At 43.3% G+C, this 22,776-nt stretch overlaps 1 protein-coding gene across 1 annotated transcript in view; it reads right to left on the minus strand.

The window, feature by feature from the left end:
• Positions 1–21,702, minus strand: part of LOC134345515 (calcium uniporter regulatory subunit MCUb, mitochondrial-like) — a 110,285-nt gene extending 88,583 nt beyond the window's left edge. Inside the window, exon 1 of the mRNA XM_063046276.1 lies at positions 21,135–21,702. Within this exon, the coding sequence (XP_062902346.1) occupies positions 21,135–21,227 (93 nt within the window). The 5' untranslated portion in view covers positions 21,228–21,702. The remainder of the gene's footprint in view (positions 1–21,134) is intronic.
• Positions 21,703–22,776: the final 1,074 nt, after the last annotated feature.

Below are 22,776 nucleotides of genomic sequence, written 5' to 3' on the forward strand. Positions count from 1 at the left end.
TTTTCTAAGCTCCATGTACCTATCCAGGGGTCTCTTAAAAGACCCTATTGTATCCGCCTTCACCATCGTCGCCACACCCCATTCCATGCACTCGCCACTCTCTACGTAAAAAACTTACCCCTGACATCTCCTCTGTACCTGCTTCTAAACACCTTAAAACTGTGCCCTCTCGTGCTAGCCATTCCAGCCCCGGGAAAAAGCCTCTGACTATCTACATGATCAAGGCCTCTCATCTACACACTGCTTGTTTTTGGTGCAAATTGGTATGACAGGTAGCTAATATGGCAGACCCTTCTAAATGTGGGCATGATATTGGAGGTTAATGTTGAAAACTGCAAGGACTAATAAAGCTAAAGCTTACACAATAGATAAAGAAAACAACCCACAGAAGGAACGGCAATGTCCTTTCCTCCCACAGATGCTGCTCAAAAAACTTCATTTTGGAACACTGTAGGTCTATGTGCAATCAGCAGGAAGGATGCGATTTCTCTCAAAAGGGTACAGAAGCAATTCACGATCATGTTGCCTGGGGAGGAACGTTTCAATCATCAGGAGAGACTGAATTATCTGGTTTTCTAGTCTTTGGCATGGAGAAGGCTAAATGTTGACCTGATTAGATCTCTGAGGATCTAATCTGGTCCCAACACATTGATGTAGTCATAAAGAAGGCAAGGCAGTGGCTATACAGAACTTTATTAGGAGTTTGAAGAGATTTGGCATGTCAACAAATACACTCAAAAACTTCTATAGTTGTACTGTGGAGAGCATTCTGACAGGCTGCATCACTGTCTGGTATGGAGGGGCCACTGCACAGGACCGAAAGAAGCTGCAGAAGGTTGCAAATTTAGTCAGCTCCATCTCGGTGCTAGCCTACAAAGTACCCGGGACATCTTTAGGGAGTGGGGTCTCAGAAAGGCAGCATCCATTATTAAGGACCTCCAGCACCCAGGGCATGCCCTTTTCTCACTGTTACCATCAGGTAGGAGATACAGAAGCCTGAGGCACACACTCAGCGATACAGGAACAGCTTCTTCCCCTCTACCATCGATTCCTAAATGGACATTGAAGCTTGGGACACTACCTCACTTTTCTTAAATATACAGCATTTCTGTTTTAGCACATTTTTAAAAAATCTATTCAATATATGTAATTGATTTACTTGTTATTTATGTTTTATTTTCTTGATTTTTTTTTCCTTCCTCTCTCTGCTAGATTATGTATTGCATTGAACTGCTGCTGCTAAGTTAACAAATCTCACGTCACATACCAGTGATAATAAACCTGATTCTGATAAGGTTATGGAGAATTCTCAAGCACAATCACTTATAGGACAGAAAGTTGGAACATTGACGCCATTACAGACGTGTCTGTAACCAAAGGGTGCAGGCTTGAGGTAAGGAGTAAGAGGTTTACAGGGAATTGGAGGAAGATTGTTCACCCAGAGAGTGGTTGAAAACAGGAAATCGATGGCTTTGGGGGTAATGGCAGCAGGTATTTTTACAACACTTAAATAAGAATTGAATTGCAACAGCATGGCAGGTGACAGGCCAATTCGTGGGAAATAGGATAAGTACTGATTGGTCACAGTGAGCTGAACAACCTGTTTCCGCACTGCATCATTTTAAAATTCTATTCATTTCAAACAACTTGCAAAATAATCAGGGTAGAGATGAGAAGAATTTCTTTCAAGCAAACAGTTTTGAAATGAATTGTACTGTATGAAAGCTTGGTGGAAGCAATTACAATAGTAACTTTCAAATGGATTTAGACATCCACTTTAAAAGGAAGAATGTAAGAGAAGGGAGTTTATAGGCAGCTCGTTTTTTTTTTAAAATGGTATTGTTGCAATTACCAAATACTGTGCTGAAGATTTGGTGGCCACATATGCAATGACGCAATTTAGAAGACTTTAAAAGTCTATTGTTACTTTTCATGAGATGGTATAGCACATTAATGGCTTGAAATGTATATGCACCCCACCATATGGATTAAAACTAAAGATAAAAGCTATGCAGTGAGTTAAACATCTTTTCGAAAATCACCCGAGATGGAAGCTTTCTTCAGGGTTTTTAAATGAGATCTTACTTGTGAAAAGATATTGCTGTTTCAAGGGCAAATAAAGAGAAGATACAGATTGATGCCTTTCCACCATGTGCTTCAAACTGAAATCCAAATTAACCTGCGCAGGAAATGATGTAAAAAACAGTTTACATAAGTAATGTGATGTTCATACAAAACAAACTGGGCCTCCAGAAGCAAGAACAATCAGTCTATAAACAACAACTGTCTCCTTGGAAAAATCACATTTACTTAGTGAATCTTGCCTAAAGACATGAAATGTAAAATGACATCAAGTTTGAGGAATAGTCGAATGGCTTTGTGTGGAGAGCCATTTTGAACAATTCAAATACACTCACAGAAGATTAATCCATACCAGCACAGCATTTTCAATTCTTCCGTTTTTTAAAAATCAAAATTGTCAAAATGATGAAAGGTTGTAAAATCATATTGAGCTCAGATTAATTGGAACCATACACTACATTAATGGCTTTAATTCAGAACTCTGTGGGAGACTTGAATAATGTCACTAACTCTATGTTAGGAAAGTGCATTGACCGGGCAATCAATTCTGGACCAAAAGGAGTCCTAATTAGTTAGCCAACTGCTTATCAACATGACAACAAGGCATTCAACATGGACAATCAAAATCCTGATGACTAGTATTATTTTCATATTAATAGTTCCCCTACTGCAGATTCAGATTTATTTAACACATTGAAACACAGTGAAATACATTATTTGCGTTGATAATCAACACACCCAAGGATGTGCTGGGAACAGCCCGCAAATGTCACAACATATCCTAGCACCAACATAGCATGCCCACAATGTTCAGTGGAACAACAGAGAAAACAATAAAACAGAACATACCAAGTGGAACCTGCCCACGTACATAGGCAGTTCTCAGGACCGGCTGTCTTCAGCTTCCAGCAGACTCCTGGATTCACAGACACTGGGCCTAACTTCACCAGCAGACCCACAGAGATTCACAAACTTGGAGCTCCAGTAATTGGGCCTCAACCAAAAATTGGCGGCCAGATCTCCAGGCGTTCCATCCAGACCAGAGCCCCGATCCAGACGTCCAACCCTGGCCTCTGATCCAGGCCTACAGTCTGGGATCCTGGGCTCTGCACCATAACTCCAGGTATGATCTGAACTCTGAATTTCCAACCAGAACTCCGACTGGCCTTCGGGCTTTGATCTTCCGCATTGACCCAGGACTTACAGATAATAATAAATGCGGACCCTGAATGTCACATTCGCCAATGTCATGGCCTTGAAAACTAGATCTTGAGCTCCAGTCTCGCTGAGCCTCACGATCTGCCAGTCTGACATCTGACATCATCCGCACTCATGCCGCTGGCCTTTGACCACTGAGCAGTGTCCTAGACCTAGGCTCCAGCCTGTTCTCCAAGTCCCCCACATCCATCTCCAAACACTAACCTGACCACTAACTAGCCTCTCCATCACCAAAACCATCCCCATCAACCAAAAACCCCTAAAAAGTAACTAAATCTGAACCGTGACCTCGACAGATTGCAGCTCAGCACCATTTTGATCGGTGTGCAGTCCCTGCTCTCTACATCTTCAATGGATTTTAACTAATTTAACTCTGTAGTGTTGAGATCATTATTCCAAAGGTAAGAATGATTAACCACAATATTTAATCAAGAACCTGGATCCAAGCAAAACACCTCAGATGGCTCGGAAACAGTCGATTGACCAATGAAGAACCCAACATGGCCACATGAAAATATAATAGATGCAAGGACAACACTGTGAAAAGATTCTTTTTGACACTAACACCCACTCACTCCGCCTCTATTCCTAGATGCAACCAGACTTCAAAAATTCAATGTCATATTAAGACCATCAGACACAAGAGTTGAATTGGGCCATTTGGCCTATCGAGTCTGTTCTGCCATTCCATCATCCCTCTCAACCCCATTTTCCTGCCTTCTCCTTGTAACCTTTGACATCCTGACTAATCAAGAACCTATCAACCTCTGCTTTAAATATACCCAATAATTTGTCCCCACCTTAGATTTTGGCACCCATACCCCAGGGATCACATTTTCCTTTCACCCATAAAGCCTCACTAGATGAGCTGGCCAGTTTGTCCTGACTGAGCACCGCCATGACATTTTCGCTGATTACTAACATCACTCCTCCCCCTTTAATCCCTCCCACTGTATCATGTCTAAAACAACGGAACACCAGAACATTGAGCTGCCAGTCTAGGCCCTGCTGCAACCAAGTCTCACTAATGGCTACAATATCATAACTACATGAGTTGATCCATGTCCTGAGCTCAACTGCCTTTTCTACAATACTTCTTGCTTTAAAATATACGCAGCTCAGAACATTTAGTTGTGCCATGCTCAACCTTGTGATTCCTAACTTTGTCTGAGGTCTTAACAACATGTCTCCCAAACACCCAACTGTGTGGCACTCTGGTTCCCATCGTCCTGCAACTCTAGTTTAATCCTTCTGTGCAGCATTAACAAAGCTTCCCACTAGGATATTAGTTTCTCTCCAGTTCAGGTACAAACTGACTCTTCTGTACAGGTCCCACCTTTCCTGGAGGAGAGCCAATGATCCCAAAATCTGATGCCCTCCCTCCTACACTGTCTCCTTAGTCATGTGTTAAAGTGTACAATCTTCCTATTTCTGGCCTCACTAGCACGTGGCATGAATAGCAATCCTGAGATCACAACCCTGAAGGTCCTGTCCTTAAATTAGCACCTAACTCCATGAACTCCCAATGCAGAAACTCGTCACACATCCTACCTTTGTCATTGGTACCAACATGGACCACGACCTCTGGCTGCTCACGTTCCCACTTCAGAGTGCTGAGAACTTGATCAGAAATATCCTGAACCTTGGCACCCAGGAGGCAATTTGCCATTTGGAAATCTTGTTCTCTTCCACAGAACCTCCTTTCTGCTCCTCTAACTAATGAATCCCCTATCACCACAGCTCATCTCTTCTCTCCCCTTTCCTTCTGAGCCACAGAACCAGGCCTGGCTGCTGTGATTTTCTTCTGCTAGGTCATCTCCCACCCCCCCACCAAACAGTATCCAAACCTGTTGTCAAGGGGATGGCCGCAGGGGTACCCTGCACTGACTGTTTAACCCCGTTCCCTTTCCTGACTGCCACCCAAGTCTTGTGTGTTCTGCACCTTGGGTGCAACTACATCTCTATATGTCCTGTCTATCACTCACTGAACCTTCCAAATGATCATCTAGTTCCAACCCCTTAACATGGTTCGTTCAAAGCTGCAGCCGGATGCACTTCTTGCAGGTGTAGTCATCAGGGATGCTGGCGGTCTCACTACCTTCCCACATCCCACAAGAGGAGCATTTAGCTATCTTGCCTGGCATCCCTACTGTCCTCACTGTGCAAATGCAAAGGAAAAGAATAAATAAACAGAGGAAAAATAGCCTACAGCCTTTTCACCTTCTCTCACTCAAGCCACTCCTCGATGATGCCTTGAAGAGATAAAGCCTAAACCCCCACTTTAACACTGTCCATGCCAACAAAGGCTCTTCATTTGTTCCTGCTTTATTTCTATTTGTTTTTGCCAATTGTTTCCAATCACAGATTGGCTGCTGCACAAAACACTAAACTGCCACAAATCGATGCCTTACGTACTCAATCGGCAAACCTGAGTGAGCTACGTCTTCTCATCCTTCAGATTGCTGACTGGCCCCTAGCTATTTCAGAACCCTGGGGTGTAGTCCATCTGGTCCAGGTGACTCGTCCATCTTCAGACTCTTCAGCTTCCCAAGCACCTTCTCCTTAGTAATAGCAACTACACTCACTTCTACCCCCAGACTCTCTAGAATTTCTTGTGTGTTCACAGTGAAGACTGACACGAAACACTTGTACAGTTCTTCCATCTTTTTTTCATTCCCCATTACTACCTCGCCAGCATAATTTCCCAGCAGTCCAATTCCCACTCTCGCCTCTCTTCTACTCTTTATATATCTGCAAAAATAGTTTTGTTTTTCTCTTTTATTTCTCTGTTATTGGCTAACTTGTTTTCATATTCCTCAGTGTTATTATTGTAGAAGAACTGTCCTGGGCCCAACACAAAAGTGCCATTATGAAGACAACACGGCAGCGCCTCTACTTTCTCAGGAGTTTGCAAAGATTCACCATGACATTTAAAACTTCGACAAACTTGTATAGATGTAAAATGCAGAGTATATTGACTGGTTGCATCACAACCTGGTATGAAAACACCAATGCCCTTGAATGGAGAATCCTACATAAAGTAGTGAATATGGCCCTGCCCATCATGGGTAAAGCCCCATTAGGCACATTTACATGAAATGCTGTTGCAAGAAAGCAGCATCCATCATTACGACCCCCCACCACCCAGGATATGCTCTCTTCTTGCTGCTGCCATCAGGTTAGAAGGTACAAGAGCCTCAGGACTCATGCCACCAGGTTCAGGAGCAGTTATTGCCCCTCAACCATCAGGCTTTTAAAACAAAGGGGATAACTTCACTCAATTTCAAATGCCCTATCATTGAAATGTTCCCACAATCAATGAACTCACTTTCCACAACACTCACACATGTTCTGAATATTTATTGCTTATTTATTATTTTTATATATTATTTTTGCACATTTGTGGTCTTTTGCACACTTTTGCACTTCTTTCATTGATTCTGTTATGGTTATTATTTTATGGATTTACTAGGTATGCCCGCAAGAAAATGAATCTCAGGGTTATATATGATGACATATGTATTTTGATAATACATTTACTTTGAACTTTGATATTTCACCTTTTCTCCTTATTGCTTTTTTTAAAAACTTGTTTTCTTCTTTTTTTTAAAAATCTTCCCGAACCATTTGCTTCTCACTACTTTTGCTCTATGCTTTTATTTAATTTTTACTTCTATGCTGTCTTTGACTTCCCTGTCGGCCACTGTTGCCTCACCTTCCCTTCAGAATGCTGCTGCTTTTCTGGGATAAATTAATCCTGCACCTTCGGAATTACTCCCGAAACTAGCCACTGCTGCTCTACCATCATCCGTGCTAGTATCCCCTTCCAATTAACTTTGGCCAGCTCCACTCTCATGCCTCTGTAGTCATCTTTAACCAACTGTGATACTGATATATCTAGTTTTAGCTTCTCCTTCTCAAACTGCAAGGTGAAATATATTACAGGTGTCCCCCGCTTTTCAAACGGTTGCTTTACAAAACCTCACTGTTACGAAAGACCTACGTTAGTATCCTGTTTTCGCTTTCAGAAGGTGTTTTCACTGTTACAAAGAAAGGCAGCGCACAATAAAAAATCAGCGCGCGATAAAAGGCAGCGTGCGCCCCGAGCAGCCGCTCTGCCCCGGATTTGGAATGGCATTGCTGAAACACGTTGCATTGAGCAGCCGTTAGCAAGATGAGTTCTAAGGTGTCGGAAAAGCCTGAAAGAGTAAGGATGTTACACTTAGCGTAAAACTAGACATAATTAAGCGTTTCGATCGTGGTGAACGAAGCAAGGACAAAGTGAGTTTGGCTTGTGGAAGCTGACGAACATGATGTTAAACAGGTTTTGTCATCCCATAACCAAGAACTGATAGATGAAGAGCTGATGCAATTGGAAGAGGAAAGGATAACAATCAAAACCGAATGCAGAAAATGAAGCAACTGCGTGAGATTTTCACTGCAATGATAAAGTACGACTTTAATTTTGAAAGGGTACGTAGGTTTAGGGGACATTTGCAAGATGGTTTGAGTGCTTACAAACAACTGTATGATAGAAAAATGCGCGCGGCTCAGCAGTCAAGCAAGCCTTCCACATCAACTACAGCAGACGACAAAACTCAACCTTCGACATCGAGGCGAGCAGTCATAGGAGAAGATGAGCTGCCTGCCCTGATCGACGACGAGATGACACCCCTGTGTCCCACCACCCCAACACCCGGGCCCCGGACAGATACTGTACCGATTCACGAAGAATGCAGCGGTAGCCGGGAGGCACACAGCACATCTTTAAGAAAAAAGCCAAAATAAACATGCTAATTAATTAGGTGCTGCCTAGCACGTAATTGTCAGCCCAGATCAGAGGCGATGCAATGGGCAATCTGAGTCCTGATGTAGGGTCTCGGCCTGAAACATCAACTGTCCCTCTTCCTAGAGATGCTGCCTGGCCTGCTGCGTTCACCAGCAACTTTGATGTGTGTTGCTTGAATTTCCAGCATCTGCAGAATTCCTGTTGACTGTCTTTTATCTCATGGGCTCAACCATAAGCTGCTATAAAAAGCCATCTCATAGGGAGCACATCCTTTCTGTTGTGTTGGTTGTTGAAGCATTTCACTATGTGTTTCGAAGTACATGTAATAAATAAATCAGAATCCGAATTCAAATTCTACAGATTCCTTCTGCTGGAATCCAGTACCAAGCTGATTTGCCCGATCTACTTGCATATTGAAATCCCACATGACCATCATAACCTTGCCCTTTTTACATGCCTTTTTATCTCCCACTGTAATATGTACCCCACATCACGGCTACTATGTGGAGGCATGTATACAACTTCGCATAACGGTCAACAATTCTTGTGATATCAATGATTTGGATACCAATGCAGGAGGTGGGTGTGGACGACACATCAGTGGTGCTATGGATGACAAGGAAGGTTGTCTATGTACAGCAAAATACTGATCAGATGGAAAGTCAAAGCAATGACAGATAGAATTTAATACTAACAAGTGCAAGATAAAGCAGATTGAGAAATCACATAGGATTAAACAACACTCGTGAAGAGAGTGATATAAGGTGGAAGTTCATATTTCACAGAGAGGCAACATAACTGGATAGGGTGATGAAGAGACATGTCATATGCTTACCTTCATACAGTGGGGCATATAATGCAAGAGCTTATGTTACAGGACAATGGTTGGGCCATACTTTAAATACTGTGTTCAGTTCTACAGAAAGGATAATTGCACTGGAGAGAGCAGAGTGGATACACCAGATGGTTGCATTGCCTGGATTGGAAGACTTCCATTATAGAAACATAGAAAACATAGAAACATAGAAACATAGAAAATAGGTGCAGGAGTAGGCCATTCGGCCCTTCGAGCCTGCACCGCCATTTATTATGATCATGGCTGATCATCCAACTCAGAACCCAGCCTTCCCTCCATACCCCCTGACCCCTGTAGCCACAAGGGCCATATCTAACTCCCTCTTAAACATAGCCAATGAACTGGCCTCAACAGTTTGCTGTGGCAGAGAATTCCACAGATTCACCACTCTCTGTGTGAAGAAGTTTTTCCTAATCTCGGTCCTAAAAGGCTTCCCCTCTATCCTCAAACTGTGACCCCTCGTTCTGGACTTCCCCAACATCGGGAACAATCTTCCTGCATCTAGCCTGTCCAATCCCTTTAGGATCTTATACGTTTCAATCAGATCCCCCCTCAATCTTCTAAATTCCAACGAGTACAAGCCCAGTTCATCCAGTCTTTCTTCATATGAAAGACCTGCCATCCCAGGAATCAATCTGGTGAACCTTCTTTGTACTCCCTCTATGGCAAAGATGTCTTTCCTCAGATTAGGGGACCAAAACTGCACACAATACTCAAGGTGTGGTCTCACCAAGGCCTTGTACAACTGCAGTAGTACCTCCCTGCTCCTGTACTCGAATCCTCTCGCTATAAATGCCAGCATACCGTTCGCCTTTTTCACCGCCTGCTGTACCTGCATGCCCACTTTCAATGACTGGTGTATAATGACACCCAGGTCTCGTTGCACCTCCCCCTTTCCTAATCGGCCACCATTCAGATAATAATCTGTTTTCCTATTTTTGCCACCAAAGTGGATAACTTCACATTTATCCACATTAAATTGCATCTGCCATGAATTTGCCCACTCACCCAACCTATCCAAGTCACCCTGCATCCTCTTAGCATCCTCCTCACTGCTAACACTGCCACCCAGCTTCGTGTCATCCGCAAACTTGGAGATGCTGCATTTAATTCCCTCATCCAAGTCATTAATATATATTGTAAACAACTGGGGTCCCAGCACTGAGCCTTGCGGTACCCCACTAGTCACCGCCTGCCATTCTGAAAAGGTCCCGTTTATTCCCACTCTTTGCTTCCTGTCTGCTAACCAATTCTCCACCCACACCAATACCTTACCCCCAATACCGTGTGCTTTAAGTTTGCACACTAATCTCCTGTGTGGGACCTTGTCAAAAGCCTTTTGAAAATCCAAATATACCACATCCACTGGTTCTCCCCTATCCACTCTACTAGTTACATCCTCAAAAAATTCTATGAGATTCGTCAGACATGATTTTCCTTTCACAAATCCATGCTGACTTTGTCCGATCATTTCACCGCTTTCCAAATGTGCTGTTATCACATCCTTGATAACTGACTCCAGCAGTTTCCCCACCACCGACGTTAGGCTAACCGGCCTATAATTCCCCGGTTTCTCTCTCCCTCCTTTTTTAAAAAGTGGGGTTACATTAGCCACCCTCCAATCCTCAGGAACTAGTCCAGAATCTAACGAGTTTTGAAAAATTATCACTAATGCATCCACTATTTCTTGGGCTACCTCCTTAAGCACTCTGGGATGCAGACCATCTGGCCCTGGGGATTTATCTGCCTTCAATCCCTTCAATTTACCTAACACCACTTCCCTACTAACATGTATTTCACTCAGTTCCTCCATCTCACTGGACCTTCTGTCCCTTACTATTTCTGGAAGATTATTTATGTCCTCCTTAGTGAAGACAGAACCAAAGTAATTATTCAATTGGTCTGCCATGTCCTTGCTCCCCATAATCAATTCACCTGTTTCTGTCTGCAGGGGACCTACATTTGTCTTTATCAGTCTTTTCCTTTTTACATATCTATAAAAGCTTTTACAGTCCGTTTTTATGTTCTCTGCCAGTTTTCTCTCATAATCTTTTTTCCCCTTCCTAATTAAGCCCTTTGTCCTCCTCTGCTGAACTCTGAATTTCTCCCAGTCCTCAGGTGAGCCACTTTCTCTGGCTAATTTGTATGCTACTTCTTTGGAATTGATACTATCCCTAATTTCTCTTGTCAGCCACGGGTGCACCACCTTCCTTGATTTATTCTTTTGCCAAACCTACAGCACAATATAGGCCCTTCGGCCCACAAAGCTATAGCGAACATGTCCCTACCTTAGAACTACCAGGGCTTACCCATAGCCCTCTATCTTTCTAAGCTCCATGTACCTATCCAGGAGTCTCTTGAAAGACCCTAACATTTCCGCCTCCACCACCATCACCGGCAGCCCATTCCACACACTCACCACTCTCTGTGTAAATAAACTTACCCTTGACATCTCCTCTATACCTACTTCCAAGCACCTTAAAACTTTTCCCTCTCGTGCTAGCCATTTCAGCCCTGGGAAAAAGCCTCTGACTATCCACACGATCAATGCTTCTCATTGTCTTATACACCTCTATCAGGTCACCTCTCATCCTCCATCGCTCCAAGGAGAAAAGGCTGAATTCACTCAACCTATTCTCATAAGGCATGCTCCCCAATCCAGGCCACGTGCTTGTAAATCTCCTCTGCATCCTTTCTATGGTTTCCACGTCCTTCCTGTAGTGAGGCAACCAGAACTGAGCACAGTACTCCAAGTTGTGTCTGACCAGGGTCCTATAGAGCTGCAACATTACCTCTCGGCTATTAAACTCAATTCCACATTGATGAAGGCCAATGCACCATATGTCTCCTTAACCACAGAGTCAACCTGTGTAGCAGCTTTGAGTGTCCTATGGACTCGGTCCCCAAGATCCCACTGATCCTCCACACAGCCAAGAGTCTTACCATTAATGGTATATTCTGCCATCATATTTGACCTACCAAAATGAACCACCTCACACTTATCTGGGTTGAACTCCATCTGCCACTTCTCAGCCCAGTTTTGCATCCTATCAATGTCCCTCTATAACCTCTGACAGCTCAACACACTATCCACAACACCCCCAATCCTTGTGTCATCAGCAAACTTACTAATCCATCCCTCCACTTCCTCATCCAGGTCACTGATAAAAATCACAAAGAGTAGGGGTCCCAGAACAGATCCCTGAGGCACACCACTGGTCACTGACCTCCATGGAGAATATGACCCATCTACAAGAATATGACGCTTTGCCTTCTGTGGGCAAGCCAGTTCTGCATTCACAAAGCAATGTCCCCTTGGCTCCCATGCCTCCTTACTTTCACAATGTCTTTCATGGGGTACCTATCAACTACCTTGCTGAAATCCATATACACTATATCTACGGCTCTACCTTCGTCAATGTGCTTAGTCACATCCTCAAAAAATTCAATAAGGCTCGTAAGGCATGACCTGCCTTTGACAAAGTCATGCTGACTAATCATATTATGCCTCTCCAAATGTTCATAAGTCCTGCCTCTCAGGATCTTCTCCATCAACTTACCAACCACTGAAGTAAGACTCACTGGTCTACAATTTCCAGGGCTACCTTTAGTCCCTTTCTTGAATAAGGGAACAACATCTGCAACCCTCCAATCCTCCAGAACCTCTCTCATCCTCATTGATGATGCAAAGATCATCACCAGAGGCTCAGCAATTATGAGGAGAGATATTACAGGCTAGGCATGTTTCCCTTGATTGAAGGATGATATGATAGAAGTTTATCAAACCTTTTCCTGCACAATGGGGGTATCAAGGACAAGTGGGCATAGTTTTAAGATAATAGGAAACAGCTTTAAAGAGAATCTGAGAAGCAAGTTTTGCGTGCAAAACACAGGGGTGATTATGGAATCAGCACTTTTATATGATTTATGAGACATTTATTTAGATGGACACCTAAACAAAATAAGAGGACATGGCCTTAATGCTGGAAAATGGGATTTTTGTAGGTGGGCAAAAAGATCGGCATGGACTTGGTGGACTGCATTTCCTGATTCTGTGCTGTATGACTGACTATGATCCCACGGCAGAACAGACTTGAAGGTGGAAAGCCTATTCCCATTCTATTTTCAGTACTGAAGCCCTCAAGTATCACAGGAAAAAAAGTTCTTAGACAGCACTAATTACCAATATGTGCCTAAAAGCATACACAATCTTTCCTCAAGTACACTATAATTAGCAAGTGTGAAGACTCTCTTAGTTCCTTCACCAAAGACAACCAGAATCCAGGAGGCAATCAACTGCAAGAATACAGATTTGAATCATATTCTACAGGCACCTGAAGACTGTAGTCCAAGAGAAAAACTTCTACAAAAAGAACAGAAAGTTAGAGGGGGAAAAAAACAAAGGAGGCTCTACAACTACTTCCAGGTAACTAATGCTGTGAAGGCCATCAAGCCAAAATTCCAGCGTATCCCACATCATTGGCAACAAAGAACATTCAAACTTCAAAGACACAGACAGCCAACACACTGAGTAGAACACTTCAAGGATCTTTTCAACTGCAACTCTGTCCTTCACCAGACTGCCCCTGACTCTAGCCCCTCTGCAAACTATTTGATTCAGCTAGTAACCTCCAAGAACTGACAAGAAATCAATGGCCATATGAAAATAAGAATAGTTTAGTCTCTGAAATGCCAGTATCCCTGCTTATATACTAAAATTCAGCAATGAGGACCCAAAGTTATGAATCCATAACTTGCTGCCCACATCTAGAATGTGAAAGACATAGCTGGGGACATCAGAGATACAGCAATTTTGACTATCTTTGCAAAAGGAAACAATCCAACTATTCAGTTGGGTCTCCCTGCAATCTAGCTCACAGAAAGTCATCAATCACCACCTCCTAACGGCTGAGAAGCTCTTCCCTGAATTATAGCTTCTGGCATTTTGAAAGCACAAAATTTGTAATCTTCACTATGTGACAACTTCAACAGACATCTAGGGAGTAGTAATAAAGCAATATATCTAGCTTTTTACCAACCTTACATACAATTAATTGTTTGCATCTGCTTGCTTGGTTGTTTTCTGATTAAAACCTTTTCCTGACCTCTGGAAAGCCGATATTTGAGCATCAGCTTGAATTTCTAACTAAATCCTAACTTCTGTGTTATTAGTGGAGAGTGAGCACCTGAATACCTCTGCAGTGTGTGAAGAAGTGGTTCCCACATCAGCTTTGAACAACCTGTCTTCAATTTTCTTGCTCCCTTATCTGAAATTTCCCAGTAAGGTAAATAGTTTCTTACCCGGAAGGTATAAAAGCAGCTTTAGTAGCTGTAGTCAGGTTTTGCTTTCAAAACAATAAGGACCAAGTTAAGTTAAAGAGTTAAAGATGCAAATCAGTCATGAATTAACTGCACGATGAAACCCACTTGACCTGAGTGGCGTCTTCAGTTCCTATATCATTTCTATTCAAATAATTGCAGAGACTGATATCTGGTCTCAAAAATAAAAAAGGGAACAAGGTAAAATATTTTTTAAAGAGTCATTCTTGAATGATGTAGCTGTATTTCAAGCCCCTTTGGTTGACACCATGGTCTGGCACAACCAGACAAATAATAAGTTAAAGATGCTCCTTGCAGAGGCTCTCAGCCTAGGTACGATCACCAATTAGAGAAGCAGAGAGAAAATTCAAACATCATCCCAGGAAATTCCACACTCAAGGGTGGCCTTTGAATTCCAGTTGTGCAGATTTAGAATGAGAGGAAATTTAGTTCATCTGACATATTATCTGATATCAAATCAAGGCTTAATTAAAAGGAACATTAAACTCTCATTCCAGTGGATTAAAATTAGCACAATCTGCACCATATGATGTCAGAATTTTATCTTCCTTAAACAAATAATTACGCGTTGTTATAGCTTTGGAAGCACAACAACATTACAGCAATAAGCTCCATTTGGTAAATTAGATCCTTTACATATAAAACATAAGACCATAGCAGCACAACATCGCAGACCACACAGGCCTTCTGGCATAGCCCTTCATTTTCCTAACATCCATATGCCTATCTAAGAGTAAAATATCCTCAATGTATCTGCCTATATTCTTTATTTCCATGGAAAAAACATAATCTATGCTAATTTAGAACAAACAATATATACACAACCTGTCAAAACAAAATACTTAATTCATTTTCGATTTCTGAATGGAATTCAACTCTGGAAACAAAAGAAGTGTTACACTTGCATGGGTGAATTGTAATATCATTTTATGCCTATATCCTCAACTTCTCAAGTTAAGCTACATCTTATTTGGTATTTTTATAGGAAACACTTTCATTTTACAGTTGCACTTGCATTAGTACTTAATCCTTCATTGCACTTGACCATAAACCATAACAGCAGAATTAGATCATTCGATCATGGCTGAGTTATTTTCCCTCTCAAACCCACTCTCTTGCCGCTCTCTGTAACTTTTGAAGCCCTTACTCATCAAGGATCTGTTAACCTCTGCTTTAAATACACCCTATGATTTGGCCTCCACAGCCTCCTGTGGCAATGAATTACAGATACACTATCATCTGGTTAAAGGAAGTACTCACCCTTGCTCTCAAGGTTTCAATAGGTACATATAATTTCAGAGAAATGCATACAATATACATTCTTTTTCTTCGCAAACATCCACGGAAACAGAGGAGTGTCCCAAAAATGAATGACAGTTAAATGTTAGAACCCCAAAGACCCCCCCAACTCTCCCCTCCCATGCATAAGCAGCAGCAATGACCCCCCCCACCAGCAAAAATAGCATCGGCACCCCCCACCGAGCACTCAAGCATCAGTAAAGACGCAGTACCCCAAAGACTACTCATTCACCTGGTATTCAACATACAACAGGCTCTCTCTCCCTAATAAGGGAAAAAAGGGGTGTCCCCATTTCACAGCAAGAGGGGAGACACAAAACAACTCGCCAATTTATAGTGTTAAAAGTCTGTTATGTCGCTTTTTCCAAGCTCTGTGCCCAAAGAACTCGGGTCTCTGGGCACACAACCAGCAGCCAGCTCGCTGCTTTCGATCTTCCATGTACTCCCACGACACATCAGGCGACAACACCAACCTCGAGTCAGCCCACCTCCAGAGCCACGAAAAATCCGGCACCCTGAAGGCGCACTAGTCTTCCAGGCTACGTGCTTGGCACATCGAAAAACGGCCTTCTATTACGAGGCTGTGCCCTCTGGCCCTAGACTCTCCTACTGTTGGTTTAAGAACTTTATTCCCGAAGCATAAAGTTTCCAGAATGTGAGTGAAGTCAATTTCAATACCATTGCCTAGATTCAGTGCACAGCTATAGGCATACAGGTTTGTAGGTTCATTGGTCACATGGGTGTAACAGGGCATGCAGGCTTGTTGGGCCAGAAGGGCCTTGTTACAGTGCTAGATCCCTAAATAAATAACTGCTCAAAATACTTGACAAATGGCTTCACTATGGCAGAAGGCTGTTTTCAATATGGAGACTCCTCACTGAAAAAAAGGCCTTCAGCAAAACCATCAGCTACCTCTGATAGCCCAGAACCTCATACAATTTACATCTGACAGTCAAGTGAGAACATTTCTGAAAAAATTGTGCAATTGTGGAGGGGGGAGAATGTGCTAAGGGAAGAGCAGAACTACATGCTTTAAGGGGAGTGTTTTGATATTTGTGTTTGTGTGTCATAGGGAGTTGTGCTTTACCTGTTGGAAGGAAATACGTACTAGGGCATGTGGTGTTTGTGTTCAAAGACGTGCGATGTATGTTTACATTGTGAGGACATTCTGTATGTTATGGGTGACCAATATAGATCCAATGTTCTATGACCAGATGACATAGTCCTGCTCTCTGACCAGATGCAGGAAGCACAGCAGCTACTGACAAAAGTGGAAACTGAGTGCAATAAAGTTGGACTTCACCCAAACACTAAAAAGGCAGAGTACATGGTGTTTAAAAGCGAAAGTACTGTCAAGACCATAAAGAATAATACCACTAAGTAAGTCTTTGACTACAAGTACATCGGGTCAAGAATGACGAGTTCAGAGGAGGACATAAAGATACGGAAGGCGCTGGTGTGGAGGGCTATGAACGACATGAAGGAAATCTGGAAGTCGATCCTGACCAGGGGGCTTAAAAAGAGGATCTTCATAGCAGTCATAGTGTCCATTCTCACGTATAGATGCGAGACGTGGATGCTCACCAAGACTATGCGAAAGTCTCTAGATGGTTGCTATACACGAATGCCCTGGATGGCTCTTGTCGTGAGTTGGCAACAGCACATGACAAATGTCGAGCTCTATGACGACCTACCGATGCTCACCACTACAATCGAGGCGAGAAGACTGCAACTAGCGGGGCACTGTCTACACCACCCCGAGCTACCTGCCAGCCTAGTCATCATATGGGAGCCCAAGCACGGGAGGATGAACCCTGGGCGCCCTCCCAAGACTATGGTCAACACGCTCCTAGAAGACAGCGGCGTGGCTAATGTAGATGAACTGAACACACTGATGAGGGAGGGGGAGAAGTGGAGAGTCTGTCATCGTGCCTGATGCTAGCCCCCTTGGCCTGAGTCAACATAGTAGTGGTAATATGCTAGGAATACCTCAGGATCCAGCAAGAGGTACAGGTATCACTATTGTCTCATAGTTCCAGCCACCTGGGTTCAATTCCAACTTGCGTGCTGTGAGGAATTTGTACATTCTCCCTGTGATCACATGGAATGTGCTAGTGTGTTAAATAACCCTTACTGCAGATGGGTGGTAGGAGAATCAGGGCAATAAATGGGCATGAAAAAGAGAAAAGGGGTGAATGGTGTAATGAAATTAACAGGATTTCTCCAAGGTCCAGGTAGCCTTATGGCAGCAACACAGGCAGAAGCACCCATTTCTATATAATTCCTAAAGAGCAGCAGGTAGTGGTTCCAGTGGTGATGTCACTACAAGGTGACACTTGCACCCATTTCTCTGGACACAGGATGGGATTGTTAAATTGCTTGAGCTAGAAAAGAAGTTTGAAATAAGAGAAATGCTTTGACATCTGGCTAGTTTATAACCATGGTGAACAAGCATCTGACAAATGCCGCAGAGCACAGTTCATCAGGAAAATTGAAAAATCCAGCACAGGAACAGGCCCTTTGACCCAAGATGTCGTGCCAAACTAATTAAGCCAATGACACTTGATATATTCTGCATGCAGATGACCCCCAACCTTCCATTCTCGGTACATTCATACGCCTCTTAAATATCACCTTCCAGCAGCGCTTTCCAGGAACCCACTACTCTCTATATAAAACTTGTTCCACTCCATCCCCTTTTTCCCCCTCACCTTAATCTATTTGACTCTTGGAAAAAGATTCTGTCAACCCTAGAATCTTAGAATTTTATAAATTTCTGTTAGCTTCAGCCCCACCTCTGACAATCCAGAGAAAATAGTATGAATTTGTCTTATAGCTCATACTCTCTAATCCAAGCAGCATCTTCGCAAAAACTTCAGAACCCTCGTTATATCCTTCATACATCGAAGAGACCAGAATTGATTGCAATACTCTAGATACAGCCTAACCAGTTTCATAAAGCTGCAACATAACTTCCTGACACTTGAACTCAATGCGTCCACTATTAAAGGCAAGAATGTCTTTGCTACCTTTACCATCCTATCAGCTTGTGTGGCCATCTTCATGCAGCAGTTTTGTTGCTTATGGCAATATTAGCAGAGACAGAATATCTATCTATATCTAGCTTAACATAATTGCTATGCTGACTGAAAGGAATATCTTTCAAAGCAAAATGATCAGCTTTGCAATTGAAGGCAGTTAGTGACCTTAGTTAATCGTAATAGTAGAAGTGTGTTTGGGACACAAAATGTGCAGACCCATGGGGAAGGGTCTTCTAGCCCAGCAGCAAGGAAGACATTTGCAAGTTGTTGGGATAAATAAGTAATAATCCAAAATTCTATGTAGTTATCAAATATATTGGCTTGGGAGTTGTGTATTTACTTGTGAGAGGGGGCAAGTAATAGAAACATAGACAATAGGTGCAGGAGTAGGCCACTCGGCCCTTTGAGCCAGCACTGCCATTCACTGTGATCATGGCTGATCATCCACTATCAGTGTCCAGTTCCTGCCTTATCCCCATAACCTTTGATTCCACTATCTTTAAGAGCTCTATCCATCTCTTTTTTGAAAGCATCCAGAGATTGGCCTCCACAGCCTTCTGGGGCAGGGCATTCCATATATCCACCACTCTCTGGGTGAAAAAGTTTTTCCTCAACTCCGTTCTAAATGGCCTACCCCTAATTTTTAAACTGTGGCTTCTGGTTCTGGACTCACCCATCAGCGGGAACATGCTTCCTGCCTGCAGCGTGTCCAATCCCTTAATAATCTTATATGTTTCAATAAGATCCCCTCTCAGCCTTCTAAATTCCAGAGTATACAAGCCCAGTCGCTCCAATCTTTCGACATATGACAGTCCCACCATCCCGGGAATTAACCTTGTGAACCTACGCTGCACTCCCTCAATAGCAAGAATGTCCTTCCTCAAATTTGGAGACCAAAACTGCACACAGTACTCCAGGTGTGGTCTCACCAGGGCCCTGTACAGCTGCAGAAGGACCTCTTTGCTCTTATACTCAATTCCCCTTATTATGAAGGCCAGCATGCCATTAGCTTTTTTCACTGCCTGCTGTACTTGCACGCTTGCTTTCAGTAACTGATGTACAAGAACACCTAGATCTCGTTGTGCTTCCCCTTTTCCTAACTTGACTCCATTTAGATAATAATCTGCCTTCCTGTTCTTACCACCAAAGTGGATAACCACACATTTATCCACATTAAACTGCAACTGCCATGCATCTGCCCACTCACCCAGCCTGTCCAAGTCACCCTGCATTCTCATAACATCCTCCTCACATTTCAACCTTTCTCCCAGCTTTGTGTCATCAGCAAATTTGCTAATGTTACTTTTAATTCCCTCATCTAAATCATTAATATATATTGTAAATAGCTGCGCTCCCAGCACTGAACCCTGCGGTACCCCACTGGTCACCACCTGCCATTCCGAAAGGGACCCGTTAATCGCTACTCTTTGTTTTCTGTCAGCCAGCCAATTTTCAATCCATGTCAGTACTCTGCCCCCAATACCATGTGCCCTAATTTTGCCCACTAATCTCCTATGTGGGACTTTATCAAAGGCTTTCTGAAAGTCCCGGTACACTACATCCACTGGTTCTCCCTTGTCCATTTTCATAGTTACATCCTCAAAAAATTCCAGAAGATTAGTCAAGCACGATTTCCCCTTCATAAATCCATGCTGACTCAGACCAATCCTGTTACTACTATCCAGATGTGTCATAATTTCATCTTTTATAATTGACTCCAGCATCTTTCCCACCACCGACGTCAGGCTAACCAGTCTATAATTTCCTGTTTTCTCTCTTCCTCCCTTCTTGAAGAGAGGGACAACATTAGCCACCCTCCAATCCACAGGAACTGATGCTGAATCTATAGAACATTGGAAAATGATTACAAATGCGTCCACGATTTCTAAAGCCACCTCCTTAAGTATCCTGGGATGCAGACCATCAGGTCCCAGAGACTTATCAGCCTTCAGACCCAACAGCCTATCCAACACCATTTCCTGCCTAATATAAATTTCCTTCAATTCATCCATTACCCTAGGTCTTTTGGCCACTATTACATCTGGGAGATTGTCTGTGTCTTCCCTAGTGATGACAGATCCAAAGTACCTGTTCAACTCGTCTGCCATTTCCTTGTTCCCCATAATAAATTCACCGGCTTCTGTCTTCAAGGGCCCAATTTTGGTCTAACTACTTTTTTTCCTTTTCACATACCTAAAGAAGCTTTTACTATCCTCCTTAGTATGAACAGTAATGTTGAGTACACTTTCAGGGATGGTGTTGCCATGTCGGGGGGGGGGGGTGTCCATTAATACGTTGCACCATGGTTAGGAGGTTATGGAACGGGGAACAGTGTGTGTCTATCACCAGAAATATTGCCCCGGTTCAGCTTTCATTGTGATTGGGAGAGGGTGGGGTGGGTGTGTTCAGTGTTTGGAGAGGGGTGGTATTCTCGGTGTTCGGGGGGTGGGGAGGAGTTTGGTGCGTACATTGAGAAGGGTCGGGACTGGGATGCCCACTACTCACTCACCAGCTGTGTCCGCGCCGCCGGCCACCTGCCGGCCCACGGGATGGTCCTGCCGAGCGGGAGCAGCGCGCCGAAGGCTCTTCGACCCCATGCCATGCCTTGCTGAGTTCCCTCTTCACTCCTCCGCGCTGCTCTGCATCCTCCCAGAGCTCAACTGCCGAGTGAAGGCCGGGAGGAAGCCGCCGTTAAATCAGGGCCGAGTGACAGCCCAGCCGAGCCGAGCCGAGCGGAGCAGAGCGACCTCTGCCGCCGCCGCTCACCACTGTCCCACGCCCTCACAGGTGATGGGCGAGGAGGCAATGTTAAAACAAAAATCCAGAACTGGTTCTATGCGACGCCAGAGGAATTGTGCTGGTAATAAGAGAGACGTGTGTTTATATAACTTCTTTCGAGATGTCGTGATGCGCTGCCGTTGGTAAGATGGCCGTAAACGGGGCAGACATTGTGTTGACAAGCTCCCATGAAGTGCTGGGACCCTCAAGTTATTCAGAGGCGGCTCCCCGAAACACGGCTTTGCCTTGTTTGCACCACTTCCTACGGTGTCCCTACGAAGAATGTCTTATTCTTGTGCCTGCCTCCTCTCAGTAGCTGAGATACAAATAAATGTTTATTGATTTAATATAAGTGAGTTTCCAAGCTTGCTGCTCAAACCCAAAAAAAAACAAAATGTGTGAGTAAATTGATTTTTCTCTGTACTCGAACTGAAATTATTTTAATCCATTGTCGGTCGACAGAGCTGTTTTTTTTTATTACGTATTGTTCTTGGCTTTTAAAATGTAAAACAATATTGTATCAATGAGATATAATGATGCAAAGCGAGATGGGGTGGGCGGGGATTACACTGAACTTGTATCACAGACAACGGGAAATTCCAGTAATGCTTGCAGTGTAATTGCTATTTTTGCTGGATCTGACGAACGTGGAGCAGGATCTAAAGAACGTCTGAAAGACGATAATTACATGGAAAAGGATAAGGTGAAGATGGTTTGCTGAAACGGAGCTACTTGTAGTGAATTGGAGGGCGGAGCAGGAACAATGAATTGTAAACAAAGAACAGCAGTCAAATTAGCAGAAGAGGAAGCTAAGGTCTTGATGGAAGAGATAATTTAAAATCAGATTACTGTTGATACATTACTACGTGAAAGGAAAGAATACAAATATCAAGTTTCCTGGACGACTTCGTTAAATAAATAATAGATTATAACGAAATAGACCTGAAACATCACAGCGATTCTGCAGATGTTGTAAATCTTGAGCAACACACAGAAAATGCTGAGGCAGCTCAGAAAGGCCGGGCTATGAAACTAAATGAACAGTCGACGTTTTAAGTCTTGATGAAGGGTTTGGGCAGAAAGGGACGGTTCATTTCCCTCCGTGGGTGGCACATGGGTTCCCCCTGTATTTTGTGTGTGTTGACCTTTCTCTTGCTCTACACCTATTGCCAGAGATAATGGGTATTTCCAGTTGTTTCTGCTTTTAGTTTACATTTCCAGAATATGAATTCATAAACTATAGAAACAGATCCTTTGGCAAATGCATCCATGCCAAAAATGGTGCCATGCAAACTGATTTCAAAACACAAAATACTCTGCAGATGCTGGGGTCAAAGCAACACTCACAACATGCTGGAGGAACTCAGCAGGTC

The sequence above is a fragment of the Mobula hypostoma genome, chromosome 4 (assembly GCF_963921235.1).
Source record: "Mobula hypostoma chromosome 4, sMobHyp1.1, whole genome shotgun sequence".
In the NCBI taxonomy this organism is placed as follows: Eukaryota; Metazoa; Chordata; class Chondrichthyes; order Myliobatiformes; family Myliobatidae; genus Mobula; species Mobula hypostoma.